General features: G+C 46.2%; 1 protein-coding gene across 3 annotated transcripts in view; it reads left to right on the top strand.

Moving 5' to 3' along the window:
• SLC9A3 (solute carrier family 9 member A3) overlaps positions 1–14,574 on the top strand; it is a 108,226-nt gene extending 93,652 nt beyond the window's left edge. For 2 of the 3 annotated variants that reach the window (XM_035134704.2, XM_035134705.2), the window contains exons 12-17: positions 973–1,102; positions 2,658–2,831; positions 6,338–6,395; positions 9,923–10,030; positions 10,982–11,225; positions 12,662–14,574. In XM_035134704.2, coding sequence (XP_034990595.2) covers positions 973–1,102; positions 2,658–2,831; positions 6,338–6,395; positions 9,923–10,030; positions 10,982–11,225; positions 12,662–12,665 — 718 coding nt within the window. In that variant the 3' untranslated portion in view covers positions 12,666–14,574. Of the gene's footprint in view, positions 1–972; positions 1,103–2,657; positions 2,832–6,337; positions 6,396–9,922; positions 10,031–10,981; positions 11,230–12,661 lie in introns of those variants that run through there. The other variant, XM_035134706.2, reaches the window with a different exon arrangement.
• The last annotated feature ends 441 nt before the right edge of the window (positions 14,575–15,015 follow it).

Below are 15,015 nucleotides of genomic sequence, written 5' to 3' on the forward strand. Positions count from 1 at the left end.
GCTCGGGCACAAGAGACTGCTGCGGGCGCCGAACTCGCGCTCCGCTGGGCTGTCCTCCGCCTCTGCCCACCAGCCCCGCCGGCAGCGCCACTCTTGCCCGCAGCTGCCCGACCGGCCCTGCCTCTAGAGTAGGGCAGCGGCCCCTCCCTGCCCCGCGGTGGGTACGCCCTTGCTGGCCACAGGACCCGGAAGCTGTCTGCGGACAAATGCCGGCTCCCTCGGCCTATAGAGCGAGATGAGCGCCGCAACCCCAGAGTCGGACACGACTGGACCTGATGGTCAGGGGCCCCTTTACCTTTACCTAGAATATAGACTACAGGTGTGGGATTGCCTGTTTGAACTCTCATGCAATAAATTCCTGCCTGCCCATGTGCTGCTAGTTTTCTATATAGGAACAATTTCTGGGATGGGGACCATTCAAACATACCTTAGACCAAGACACTTCTGCTGTCTTCCAACTCTGTGGTCGCAATAAGAAACTAGAAGCATGCCTACACAACCTTGGGAGAATAGCTCACGTTCCACATCTATTCCTTTCTGGTGAACAGAAAGTGCCAAGTCCAGGTGTGCGCGCTCAGAGTAATAAGGAGCCACCAGGAGCTTCTCCCTCGCCAGCTTCCTCTGAGAGATGGAAACTCCCTGCAAATGCCTCTTCTAAACTGACAACAGATTTGAATCAAGGAATTGTTTTGTGTGGATTCAATTATGTCTGTGTTTTAATGTTTCTAGATTCGCTGGTTTTGTTGTTTGTTGAACAGAAAGCAATAGAGCAGGCACCCCCAAACTGTGGCCCTCCAGATGTTTTGGCCTACAACTCCCATGATCCCTAGCTAAGAGGACCAGTGGTCAGGGATGATGGGAATTGTAGTCCAAAACACCTGGAAGGCCAAAGTTTGGGGATGCCTGCAATAGAGAGACGTGGGAGGGAGGAAGAATGGAAGAATGAATATATATCTGTCTATTTTGCTTTAGGAGAGAAACTGCCAGTTCTGTGTGTCTTGATATGCAAGCCCTGGAGCAGAGAAGAAAAAGCATCCGAGATGCAGAAGATATGTTCACCCACCATACTCTACAACAGTATCTGTACAAGCCCAGGCAAGAGGTGAGATCATAAGAACACCCCAATGCCAGAATAGGAGACGCTAACAATGCAATATTCGGATATTCTGGGAGAAATAGAATAGTAGCAAAATGGACTTTGGTCTCTCATTATGAGTAGCTGTAGCTCACAGCAAGAGCTATTATATAATTCTGCAACCAGGAAGTATCTCTTCTGCCATGGGCAAGAGCATGAACATCCTCTTGTGAAACCAAGAGCATGAGAAGTGCTATAAACCCCACCAGTTACAGTGGTACCTCTACTTACGAATTCAATGCGTTCCGAACGCACATTTGTAAGTCGAAAAAAAATTGTAAGTCGAATCCCATAAGAATGCATTGGGAGAAAAAATTCGTAAGTCGAAGCAACCCTATCTAAAAATTCGTAAGTAGAAAAAATCCTATCTAAACCGCATCCAAGATGGCGGACGGAGCTCCATTCGTAAGCAGAAACATTCGTAAGTAGAGTTATTCGTATGTAGAGGTACCACTGTACTCTTTTTCAGAATGGTTTGCAAGACAGCACTAGCTGCTATATTTCTTCTGCTCGTGGCTCTTTGGATCCAAACCTGAGAGCCATTTTGGAAGACCCAACTCTCCTAAGTCTCATGATAAGTGGGAAGATGTGTGTTTTGTGTTGGAAGGAGACTCCTGTGCTCACCTTCCCCTGCTTTCAGAGATGAGACCTGGAAGCTTGGGGAGAGAAGGCAGAAGTCTCTCACACTTCCTCTCTCAACTCCGCTTTGAGATCTCCAAAGCAGCTCTGGGATGGAGGTCGTAAAGTGCCCCCACCTGTGTTCTTCTTTGGGATTTATTTTGTACAGTACATACATACGGTGGCATCCAGGCAGGGGTGCAGGCCCCAGTCCAGGAGAGCAGGTGGCAATGCTTCTCTCACCGCTGGGCTGGCTGTGAAGAAGCAGGAGCTTCCTTGCGCATCACAGCCGCTCTCCACCCCCAAGTCGGCCTTCACCAAGGGAAGGGGGAGCCTCGGCTGGGCGCAACAGGCGGGGGCAGGACACGCAGAGGATGATCTTCATCCTGCATGCTCTCCCGCCCCTGGCCAATGGTTAGGGATGATCCTACTTGCATGTACTCCACCGATATGTGAATGGCCTCAAGATTCCCAACCACTGCTGTCCCACCATGAATCCTGGGGGCTTTCCCCTCTCTTTTAGGAATTTGAGTAGTCCTCTTGTTTTTTTGGGGGGGGGCAGGGAGAGGTACTTGGTTGTTTTCCATAATCCTAACTGTTTCAGACATTCATAGAATTGTAGAGTTGAAAGGGCTCCTGAGGGTTATCTAAGTCCAGCCCCTTGCAATGCAGGACTCCTGCCCACAGACTTGAAGCACCAACCTTCTTTAACAAACACTTTCAGTTTGGTAAAGAGCTTTTGTCTGAACTCTCTCTCTAGTTTTATGCCTCAAGTCCAGGGTGCAGTGGGGAGCAGCAGCAGCAAGGGGTCAGAAACAGGCATTAAGGGGCAAGGATTTGTGTCTAGGTGCTTGTTCTACACACATCCATTTTGGCCTTCTGATCGTTCTTGTCTTGCCGACAGCACAAGCATGTGTACAGCCGCCATGAAATATCTACCAACGAAGAGGATAAGCAAAACAAAGAGATTTTCCACAGGACCATGAGGAGGCGCCTGGAGTCGTTCAAGACCACCAAACTAGGCATGAGCCACCCTAAGAAGAACAAAATTCACAAAAGAGACCGAGGCCAAAAAAGAGTAAGAGCAGAGCACTTGAGATTGCCTCACTAACAGGGGGAGGGAACGTGGAGGCCAGGCGCCTATCCCCTCTTAAGGGTGCCCGGTTTCTGGTGGGTCAAATGCTTTATTAATTTAGAATATTTATAACCCACCCCCAGAGTCTCACACAGCAGCTTGCAAAAGGTTTTCACAATGAAACCACATTCTATTCTAGCACTGGAGCAGAAATAGCGGTGTGTCCCTGTGGTGCCAGGGTTATCCAGGCAGCGTTTCTTGCCTCATCATTTGTTTCCCTCCCTGGCTGCTGGCAGCCAGGTAGCAGCTCCCATCAACGTCCTCTGAGGCAGGAGGGTGGGAGACCAAGCAGGTGGGACTCACTTCGCTGGTGCAAGAGGCAGTGAACAAGGGAGTGGGCCCGAGGAGTTTTATGCAGCCCCTGGGAGTTGTGTGATTGTTTTCAAACATTAAATAGTAGATATGAGGGAAGGCTTTCAGGACTGGGCCACGACATGCAGCGAGAGGCGTTGAAGCCCTAAGATGCACACAGAGAGAGCTTCTATCTGGCACAGGAGTCAAGCTTCCTTGGCCGGGATGGAATCCCTTCCATCCCATGCCAAATAGCGGCGGGGGGGGGGGTATTTTATGTTGGGGTTGCAGCAGCGTGGAGAGAGGGGAGGTTTGTAACTCCTCCTGGGCATGGTCCCAGCCCTGTGTGTCTCACACAGACACACAACACACCTGCTTTTTTTTATTGGAAAAACAAACATGCAACATTAAGTGACGTATATAATGTCACACATAATTTGGGTCTGAGACTCAGATGGGGCAGGATAGGGGCAGAGCCTGGGAGATTGTGTTGACTTTAAAAAAAGAAGTAATCTCAATTCTCTCCTTCTACTTGGCTTGCTTTGGCGTGGTTTGTTTTTGCCTTGATTTTTTTCCCTTCCTTAAAAAAAAACACACCATATTGCTGCTGTATATTTTATTTATTTAGTTTTTTTGTTTGTTTATGTTTTGGTGTGTTTTAATAGTGTGTTGTGAGTTTTCTTTTAAATGGAAAGGTGGGGTATAAATACTTTTATAAAATAAACAAACAAACAAATCATTCTGCCGTTCAGGATTATTGCGCTCTCTCCCACTGGCCCTTGCCTCACTTTACTGCTCTTTTCAAATCATTTGACTTTATTTGTCCCTGTCATTCTGAAACAATCTTTTGAGTTCTTTGCAAAATTGCACATGTGGAATTCGTGTATGCTGAATTTTCCGGATGTAAAGCTACAACGTTGCCAAAAGGAAAAAAAAAACATGTAAGAAAAAGTATTTTCCAGCCGTGAAGGAGAAGTGGCTGGAAAATGAACTGGGGGAGCCACTGTGCTAAGCTGCTTTGCACCATACATGCAATATGCTGGTACCTCTTCGAAACTGCCCAGCAATCTTTATGTGATGGGGTGCCACACAAATGCTGCAAGTAATGAAGTTAATAAGTAAATGCAGGAGTCAGTGCCATGCAAACTGTGCCCTTCCTCGTGCAAGACCCTGCAGAGATCATGAAATGCCGGTGATCCAAACAGAAGCAGCTTCTTCATTGCAACTCCAACCCTTGCTCCAGCTTTTTAGACATTGGTGGGAAATTGGATCTGGCCAGCAGGCCAAATCCTGGCCCTTCCCCCAGCCCTGCCACAGGCCACTTTGAATCTAAAGTGTGCCTGCAAAAGGGCCACTTCAAAGGGGCTCACTGTTGCTGTGGGTCAGCTGACTGGCCTGGACAGCAAGCCCCTCTGCAGTGGTCCCCCAACATCATAACCGTATCAGGCGAGGGAGAGGTAGGTGGCCCTGCCCATCTGCCAGAGTCGCCCACAGCGGTGGGGGAGGCCAGGATCTGATCTGTTGGTTTGATCCAGTTTCCCGTCTCCTTATCTCAAAAGCTGGCACGAGGAGGGGGATAGATCCAGTGATGGCAAAAGCTTGCCATCTCTGCCGGTTATGGAGAGCTTTAGCCTTGCCATGCTGGAGCCAGTAATCCCTGGTGAGGAACTATGAGGACCCTTAGGGTGACTAATTTCTTGGTGGGTCCACAATGGAACTCAGGAGTTCTGCCGCATAAGGAACCTGCTTCTGCAACAAGGAGGCGAGAAACAACAAGTCCAGCATTTCCAATGATAGAGAGTGAGGGTTGTTTTTTCCACTCACAGTACATTTCCAACCTGTTTGGTGTTACTAAGAGAACTGTGGAAAGACCAACAGAAGATATGATCACTGAGTACTGTTGCTGACTTAGTGGAGCTTTAGGCTGCTGCATAACTGAGATTTTGAAAGACTTTGTTTGGGAGCTGGAGCCACATTCTCTGCACCTACAAGGATGTGCATTGTTATCATCACCACCATTGACATGAATTTTTTAATCACCACCTGTGCAATTGTCTCAAGGTATAATAAAAACTTTACGGCTGCAGCTGCAATCCTATACACGCTTTCCAAGGGGAAGTAGCACTGAACTCAGTGGGACCACCTCTGAGTAAACTAGGAATTGTGCTTATCTGTAGTAATGCCCCCTTTGGGTGGCGATGGTGATTTTGGTCTAAGAGTTTCTTGCACTTTCCATTGGTGGCCAAGCTGTGTCTCAGAGTGGGGATGGTGACCTCTACTGGCCTGAGCAGCAGTTAACAGATGAAACGAGCCTTGGCTCTTATTTTTCGGTGAACGGTGACAACCCTCTGCACATGGATTCTCCCACAGTCTCACTTGATAAAGTTGATGAGATTTCATGAATGCCGACACAATCATATAACTTGCAGCTAAGACTAGTTCTAGGTAGACACTGGCAGTCACCCCCAAACTCGGCCCTCCAGCTGTTTTGGGACTACAATTCCCACTATCCCTGACCACAAGTCCTGTTAGCTAGGGATAATGGGAGTTGTAGTCCCAAAACAGCTGGAGGGCCAAGTTTGGGGATGCCTGTGATAAAGGAATGGCTTTAAAGTGCACACATGGGCAAGGTGACAAGCACTACCAGAAGACAACATGGACCTAGTTTGCATGGCACAGTAGGCCAGTCTATGGCACACTGAGACTGCTTGAAGGTGTGGGCTCCCTGAGAGGAGCTCACAGCCGCTTTGCTTCCTCTTCCCTTTTTACTAGATCTGAACCAAGGTTTGGCCTGTGGTCAAGCTCTCTTCTCACTAACTGCCAGACCTGGGCAAACCCAAGTGTCATGCAAGCCAGGTCACAGGAGTCTCTCATTCAGCTCTGTTGCTGGAGAAATGGGCTCCATTTATTGGATCCTGGAGCAATCAATGTAATTTTGATTACACAAATTGAAAATAGGTGAGAGCTCCTTATACAATGGTAATACAGAAAAGGTGTAGCGCAAGGTGCTTCACAAGGCTTTTCTGCTATGGGACACATGGAGACTCACTTTTTATTTCACCACTGGAATCTTTGGGCCCACTAAAAGATTCCAAACTTATTCTGTTTGTATATGCTATGTACCAAAATGTGTGTGTCATTTTGCTTGTTTATTTCAGAGAAATAGCAATGTCATTCCAAATGGAAATCTCTCTTCGGAAGCCATAAAGGAAAAAGGTAAATGTACTCTTAAAATAGTAATACCTTCCCCCTGTACCTTTTAAAGGTTTAGGAATAAGAACACTTGACTCACATTTGCAAATATATTTGGGTTTGTATCTTGTAGTTGCCAGAAGTAGAGGTTCTCAAACTTTCTTCACCCAGCGCCCACTTGAGATGGCCAAAAATTGGAAAATTTTGCCACAACAAGTTTGGCAGGGAATTCTGTAATTCAGCTTTCCTTTGACTGATTCAGACTCTCCACTTTAGATAGAATTTGCTCATGCAGAAGTTCTTAACTAGAGAAGGATTTTCATTTTTTGTGTCCCCCTCTTTCCATATATATCTCTTAAAAGTATTTTTATTCATCTCCTGTTATTTTCTCTCCTGTCACATCTAACTTGCATCTTATTCCCCATCTCCCCCATAACCCGCCGTTTCTTTTATCCCTCCTCCCTGCTCCTTTTTATATTCACTTCTTCTTGTGTAAATTTCCCTTTCTTATCCCCTTCCTCTCTATTTGCAGTTAATCATGATAATTTAAAACATTAACCTGCAATCACTAGTTTCCTTCAGTGCCCCTCCCAGCCCCCCTCCTGTCTGACCATCCTGACTCAGTTTCCTCTTCTCTCCCACTCATCCTCCTGCCCACCAGCTCTGCAGCCCAGGTGGTCCTTCTGAGGCGGAGCAGGGGGAACTTGCCTTGGAATGAATCAGGGGAGGCTTCCGGGCTCTGTGGGAGCCTGGTAGGGAAGCAAAGACGATTGGGGTGTGAGCATGTGCATGAAGCAGAGGAATAAGGTGGTGTGTCAACAACCCTGCGTACTTCTCCCTCAAGTCCCTTGATGAATTTTAACAAGGAAAAATGTAAAGTATTGTTGTTGTTTAGTCGTTTAGTCGTGTCCGACTCTTCGTGACCCCATGGACCATAGCACGCCAGGCACTCCTGTCTTGCACTGCCTCCCGCAGTTTGGTCAAACTCATGTTCGTAGCTTCGAGAACACTGTCCAACCATCTTGTCCTCTGTCGTCCCCTTCTCCTAGTGCCCTCAATCTTTCCCAACATCAGGGTCTTTTCCAAGGATTCTTCTCTTCTCATGAGGTGGCCAAAGTATTGGAGCCTCAGCTTCACGATCTGTCCTTCCAGGGAGCACTCAGGGCTGATTTCCTTAAGAATGGATAGGTTTGATCTTCTTGCAGTCCATGGGACTCTCAAGAGTCTCCTCCAGCACCATAATTCAAAAGCATCAATTCTTCGGCGATCAGCCTTCTTTATGGTCCAGCTCTCACTTCCATACATCACTACTGGGAAAACCATAGCTTTAACTATACGGACCTTTGTCGGCAAGGTGATGTCTCTGCTTTTTAAGATGCTGTCTAGGTTTGTCATTGCTTTTCTCCCAAGAAGCAGGCGTCTTTTAATTTCGTGACTGCTGTCACCATCTGCAGTGATCAAGGAGCCCAAGAAAGTAAAATCTCTCACTGCCTCCATTTCTTCCCCTTCTATTTGCCAGGAGGTGATGGGACCAGTGGCCATGATCTTGGTTTTTTTGATGTTTTGGGCAAAAAAATGAAAGGCACAAATACAGGATGGGAGACACCTGGCTTGAGAGCAGTACATGTGAAAAGGATCTAGGAGTCTTGGTAGACCACAGACTTGACATGAGTCAGCAGTGTGATGCAGCAGCTAAAAAAGCCAATGCAATTCTGGGCTGCATCAATAGGAGTATAGCATCTAGATCTAGGGAAGTAATAGTACCACTGTATTCTGCTCTGGTCAGACCTCACATGGAGTACTGTGTCCAGTTCTGGGCACCGCAGTTCAAGAAGGATACTGACAAGCTGGAATGTGTCTAGAAGAGGGCAACCAAAATGGTCAAAGGCCTGGAAACAATGCCTTATGAGGAACGGCTTAGGGAGCTGGGTATGTTTAGCCTGGAGAAGAGAAGGTTAAGGGGGTGATATGATAGCCATGTTCAAATATATAAAAGGATGTCATATAGAGGAGGGAGAAAGGTTGTTTTCTGCTGCTCCAGAGAAGCGGACACGGAGCAATGGATTCAAACTACAAGAAAGAAGATTCCACCTAAACATTAGGAAGAACTTCCTGACAGTAAGAGCTGTTCGGCAGTGGAATTTGCTACCAAGGAGTGTGGTGGAGTCTCCTTCTTCGGAGGTCTTTAAGCAGAGGCTTGACAGGCATATGTCAAGAATCCTTTGATGGTGTTTCCTGCTTGGCAGGGGGTTGGACTGGATGGCCCTTGTGGTCTCTTCCAACTCTATGATTCTATGATTCTATGAGTCTCTCCATTCCTCTTGCCTCATACCTTCCTCTTGTCCCTCCCTTCTCACATTCAGCCAGCCCCTCTGTCCACCCGCTGCCTGTTCCCCCTTTTTCTTTCTTTCCCTCCTTTCCAACTTTGTGTGAATACTGCTTCATTCTCTAATCTGCTCTTGCCCCCATTTATGCCTTTGGCTTACCGTACTTCTCCCAGGCACGCTAGGATCTGCAAACCGTAACATAGGGTTGCCATATTTCAAAAAGTAAAAACCAGGAAACCACTGAAATTGTTGAACTTTTTTTTTTAGACAAACCCCCAAAATGTGATTTTGACTTGCCTAAGATCTAGGATGTAGGGACCCAGGTGGCGCTGTGGGTTAAACCACAGAGTCTAGGGCTTGCTGATCAGAAGGTCGGCGGTTCGAATCCCTGCAACGGGGTGAGCTCCTGTTGCTTGGTCCCAGCTCCTGCCCACCTAGCAGTTCGAAAGCACATCAAAGTGCAAGTAGATAAATAGGGACCGCTCCGGCGGGAAGGTAAACGGCGTTTCCGTGCGCTGCTCTGGTTCGCCAGAAGCAGCTTTGTCATGCTGGCCACATGACCTGGAAGCTGTCTGTGGACAAACGCCGGCTCCCTCAGCCTATAGAGCGAGATGAGCGCCGCAACCCCAGAGTCGGACACGACTGGACCTGATGGTCAGGGGGCCCTTTACCTTTACCTTTTAAGATCTAGGACAAAGTGCCACTTTCAGAAATTCCTTCTAGACGTCAATTCTGCCTTTGAAATCCTGGTAATGTCTGGGATTTCCCAGATGTATGGCAGCCCTGCATAACACAACCCTTGGCTGCAGCTCTGTCTGGAGAAAGCTAAACCAGGAGACCAGATTCAGGCAACACAATCAGGGCAGCAGCAGAAGGCCCAGAAGAGCCAAACAGTTCTTGCCTCTTCCCTGAGAGCACACACAGTTCAGGCTTGTGCTGAGGCATTGGATTAACATTATGTGCAAACTAAGCCAAGGTTAGCAGTTTAAAATAAATAAATAAATAAATTCTATAATGCCCTTCATCTGAGGATCACAGGGTGGTTTACAATATAAAAATACAAAAATACATAACATAGTAACAAACAAAAACAATACCCCCCATAGATTGTTTAATTAGCCAAACTTCCAGAAGTGGGTGAGGGGATTTTTTTATTTTTTAAGAATGCCTCAGTTTGCACTACTGTATAAGACTGTACTGTAAATTAATATTGCTTTCTTCCAGAAATTGAGTTTTCTGAACCAGAGGAGAATGATTATGACAATCTACAGACAGGGAAAGCAATAGAATTCCTTGCTAATGTCACCAAGCAGAACTTCACAGATACGAGTGGTAAGGATATGAATGGCACGATATCACCTCTGCAATGTTATGAAAGCATATCTTGATTTTTTTTTTATCATGATGCTATCTAACATAGTTAACTCTAGTTACAACAGCAGACTGAGGATTAAGGACACCATAACTGGTGCTAAAATGAGAATTTGCACAGGTTCAAGATCTGATTAATTTCCTAAATTTGAAATCCAATTAAAATGCAGTCTCATTGCTTGAAACCCTGTAAAAAAGCCACAAACATTAAACCTCATTCTCCATACTGCAAAACTAAGTTTTCAGAGTTCTCTGGAGGGGACAGGGTTTTGCAGGAAGTATTTAAATTCATCATGAAATTACAATTACAATGCAGAACTGGGTTTTTTTTCAGCAATCACTTTCAACTCTGTTCCTGAGATGATGAAATAGTGCTTCAGGCTACAATGGAGAGAGAAATATTACGAGTGGTAGCAAAAATTTTGATGTGGGTTTACCATGAAGTTCTGTGTTGTTAAGAGATGTGGTGAACTCTCTTTCCTTGGAGGTTTTTAAGCACAGGTTGGAAGGCCATTGTCATGTATGATCTACTCTAGTTGAGATTCCTGCATTGCAGGGGGTTGGAATAGATGACCCTCGGGGTCCCTTCCATCTCTACAATTCCATGATTCTGTGATCATTCTATGGGGTCTGTTTGTAACCTCCATGAATGGGACTCTGAATGAAAAGTATCCTTGGCATATTGCAATGCAGTAGACATAATATTGTCCTACAGAGGAAATGGGTGAAGGAAGCTGGAAGCTTTTCTCTTTCCAATAAGGGAGATCTTAGTTTCTTAAGCTACATGAAGATGAACCAGCCCAGCACAATTCTGTGTTCCTAGCCAATTTCAGGGTGGAGACTGTTGCATGCCAGTGAACTTATTGCCTGTTTACTTAACAACTGAATTCGTCACTCCCTAACTTTTTATAGGCATTGATAATCCAGTATTTTCAGCTGATGTCGAACAAAACTCCACGGTGAGGTTTTCGCCTTGGCTCTCCGGGGAAGAGATGGTGGTGCCTTCGCAACGGGCCAGAGTGCAGATACCTTATTCTCCAAACAACTTCCAGCGGATCGCTCCCATTCGACTCAGCAATAGATCTGTAGATTCCTTTTTGCAAGTAGATGGTCCTGAAGAGCGGTCTCAAAGTTTCCTCCCAGAATCAACACACATGTAAGTCATATTTTAAGCATGTCTGCAGACAGCTATTTCCTCACTTTTGAGGTTTCATCTTTCTCTCTTTTCTTTTGAACTTCTCAAGGAGCAATCCTTTAGATGTTTGGGGATCCTAACGGCCCAGGGTTCACTTGATCACATCCGCTTCATCGATCACCTTTGATTCAGTAATTCTAGCAATTCCATAGGAACAAAGGCAGTCCAAACTCTTCTTTACATTATCTGCCTCCTTTTGATCTTTTTGTCATCTCTAGCATTAACTTTATATTTTCTGTTTTGAAGCAAAAGAAGTGCAGGTTTTGAATGTAGATTTATATATGGTTATGCTTCTCTACTTTCTTAAATATATGTCAGTCACACAACTGACATGCTTTTCTCGCAAATGCAAGGGACAGCCCTACCCCACACAGCAGAGCAGGCCCACTGATGAGGCTAAAATATCTCTCTCCCTCCCTCTGTCTCTGTGTGTGTGTGTGTGTCTGCATGTGTCTGTGTCTCTCTCTGTGTGTGTGTGTCTTCCTCCTGTCTTCCTCCTGAACTGCTGTATTTGTTGAGTTGTTGGGGTTGATAATAGGTTTGGGGGTTGATAAGGTGTGTGTGCAAGGGACCCAGGTGGCGCTGTGGGTTAAACCACAGAGCCTAGGGCTTGCCGATCAGAAGGTTGGCGGTTCGAATCCTGAAACGGGGTGAGCTCCCGTTGCTCGGTCCCAGCTCCTGCCCACCTAGCAGTTCGAAAGCACATCAAAGTGCAAGTAGATAAATAGGTACCGCTACAGTGGGAAGATAAATGGCGTTTCCGTGCACTGCTCTGGTTTGCCAGAAGCGGCTTTTCATGCTGGCCACATGACCTGGAAGCTGTCTGCGGACAAACTCTGGCTCCCTCGGCCTATAGAGCGAGATGAGCGCCGCAACCCCAGAGCATTTGTGTGAATGGGAGGCGTGCATCTCCATTTGGTGCAAATAGCCCCTGGCGCTAGAGAATGAGTAACACTTATCAAGGCAAGGGGTAGGGCTGGGTGGATGTATTAGAAGTGTACCCAGTCCTATCCCACCTGCCTGTTACCTGCACACAGGTGGGAGACAGGGTTCTGTTGAGCGCCTGGAAATTCTCAGCCCCTGAGTGCTGTGGCCATGGTGGACTGGATTGTGCCCTAAAATGTATGTACTGTATAGAAAGGATTGCAGTTTAGAATATATATATTAGTAGAATCAGTTAAATGTCCACTTGGTGGCGCCACAATAAAAGCCATTCAGAGCTCTCCTTGCAGTACAGTATGGACCTTTCATAACTTCACTGGATAGGCGATCTTCACGTTTGTTTCACGTACCTCGAAAGCAGGAACCAAAATTGTCATGTAAGATGACCCAAGCTGTAGTTGGTTTTCATTTAAGACATCACTGTAATCTGACTTCCAATTCCTTTGCCGCAACAGGTGACCCAACCCTTGCTGCTATGATGTCAGGACATTCTTCAGATGAAATGCCCCCTCCTTGGGAATACGAACAAACAAAATCGGATTTTGTTATCGGAGAAACGCCTCCGCTTAAGGGCCCTGGCAACAAGACTACACACCTCTGGAAGGCAGGGACATTTTAACCCTTGACTCTTTCTCGCCAGGAGTTACCTGGCCTCCACCGGCAAGCAGTCTTGAATGCAAGTGACAATCAAGCACATTTTAATACAAGTTACTATACTGACACTAGGTACGAACCAGTGAATTCACATTCACGAGCAGGAATCTGATCTTGGGAACACTCGAAAGAAGAAATGGCCGCTTAATGCACAAGCTCACACAGGTCAGCAGCAGCAAGACGGGTTCAGAGTCGTCATTTTTTCCACAGGCTGAAACCTGTGCAGCATCCTAAACTTTAAAAGTTGGCATCTTTTCACATTCCCCACCCCACCCCGGGAGCAAGAAGAAACTCAGCTGTGAGTCTTGACCTGAGTGAGGGGAACACATGAGAAAGAATGTGAATTATATAGACTCTATGTATGTATATTTTTTAAAAAAGAGAATGTTTAAATGCAGCCAGATTTTGTAGAAAACTTTATTTGAAAAACTGAACTCTGCGTTCAGCTGGCTATGTTTCACAGTGAAGGAACTCAAGTTCAAACATCAAGATAATATACTGTACAGGTGGTGACCATTTTGTGCGCATCTGATTGATGTGCGACCGCCAACCCACACATTGTTTTTGGCCCCGGAAGTGGGTGGAACAGGCTTACGTGTGGCCGCTGAGACATGCAATGACCCAGAATGCAACCCCCCCCCACAACTTGTACTTCCTTTTTTTAAAAAAAGTATTTATTTTAGGGATTTGCGATATGAAGATTTTCAAAATAGAAATTGGATCTGGCTGCAGGGCCGGTACCAGGCCAGGGTCATGGAGGGTCATCTAGTGCAGCCCCCTGCAATGCACAAGGGCATCCATACTGGAACCCAGACTCAGAAGGTGTGATCTCCAGTTTAGGGATCCCAAGATCAGTGGCCCAAATTGGAAGCTGCCCACGCCCCGCTCTGTTGACCTGGCTCCTGGTGTCTATACCAGGCCTGGCCAATCCAGAGGCTTCATTCTGACTACCGATGGGCTGGTGTTACCCTGTGAGTTGCAATGGGCTGTCATGGCCCACGGTGGCGACACAGAGCATCCAGACTGGCTGCTAAACTACATCCCAGCAGCAGACCCCTGCAGTTCCTGGTTCAACCCCGGGAACCTTTAGCAGCTTTGCATTTTCTTCCCATGCCATATTTCCAAAAACACGCACCAAGGCTGCAATCCTGTGCACACCTGCTTGGGAGTAAGTCCCATTGAGCTCTGCTGGGCTTATTTCTGAGCAGACATGCACAGTATTGCACTGTAAGGTGATCCGCAGAAATATATTCTGGGTGGAATGGTGTAGTGCCTTTTTATCAACTGCGAAAGAAAAAGGAAATATATTTTCTTACTGTCAAATATTTTAACTAGTGAATAGCTAATTGAACTATGGGGTTTTAATTCTCTATCTGTTTTCTACAATCAATATCGCAGGGAATTTAATAATGTTTTGCTTTATAAACAGCCCCCTCCAAAGCTGATGTAGAATTTTAGTGCAGAGAAACCTGAGTAGTCTCATCTTTTTTTTAAAAAAAATAAGTTGATCCACATGATATAAAATAGACACAAGTTACAGAGTGAATTTTAAAAATCTATAAAATTATTAATTTTTACACCATTAGTTCCTCAAATACTGTCATCTTCCGTGTTTGACAGTTCTTTTTAAGTGCCATGACCTCAGGTCATTTAAGTTTCATATTACTGTAAATTGATAGTCTGGTTGTGTGTGTGTGTGGTGTGTGTGTGTGTGTGTGTGTGTGTGTGTGTGTGTGTGTGTGTGTTCAAAAGGAGAGCTTGATTTTTATCTTGATACTAAATATATTATGATTTAGGGCCAGCTAAAAGACTTACAGCACAGTCTGATACTAAAAAAAAGCCTCATTGAGTTCAATGGTGTTTATTCCCAGGGAAAGTGAGAGTCTAAAAAACTGACATGGGCCTACAGTGCTTAATGGTTCCTCAAAAGTAATGTAAAAATGCAGGCCCGTCCTAGCCATAGAGGCTAGTGACGCGGAGAACCACGGCGCCGGGCGCTGGAAGGGCGCCAAGTGAGCGCAGGACTGCACTCCTTCTCCGAGAACTCCGCACTGCGCCTCCTCGTTTCCCCAGCGCTGGGTTCCGCTCAGTCGAGCTTCGCCACCAGCGCGCCCACAGCGCCCAAGCAGCTCTTGCTGGTCCCACGGTGCGCGCG

This window comes from Zootoca vivipara, chromosome 13, assembly GCF_963506605.1.
Source record: "Zootoca vivipara chromosome 13, rZooViv1.1, whole genome shotgun sequence".
Classification (NCBI taxonomy): Eukaryota; Metazoa; Chordata; class Lepidosauria; order Squamata; family Lacertidae; genus Zootoca; species Zootoca vivipara.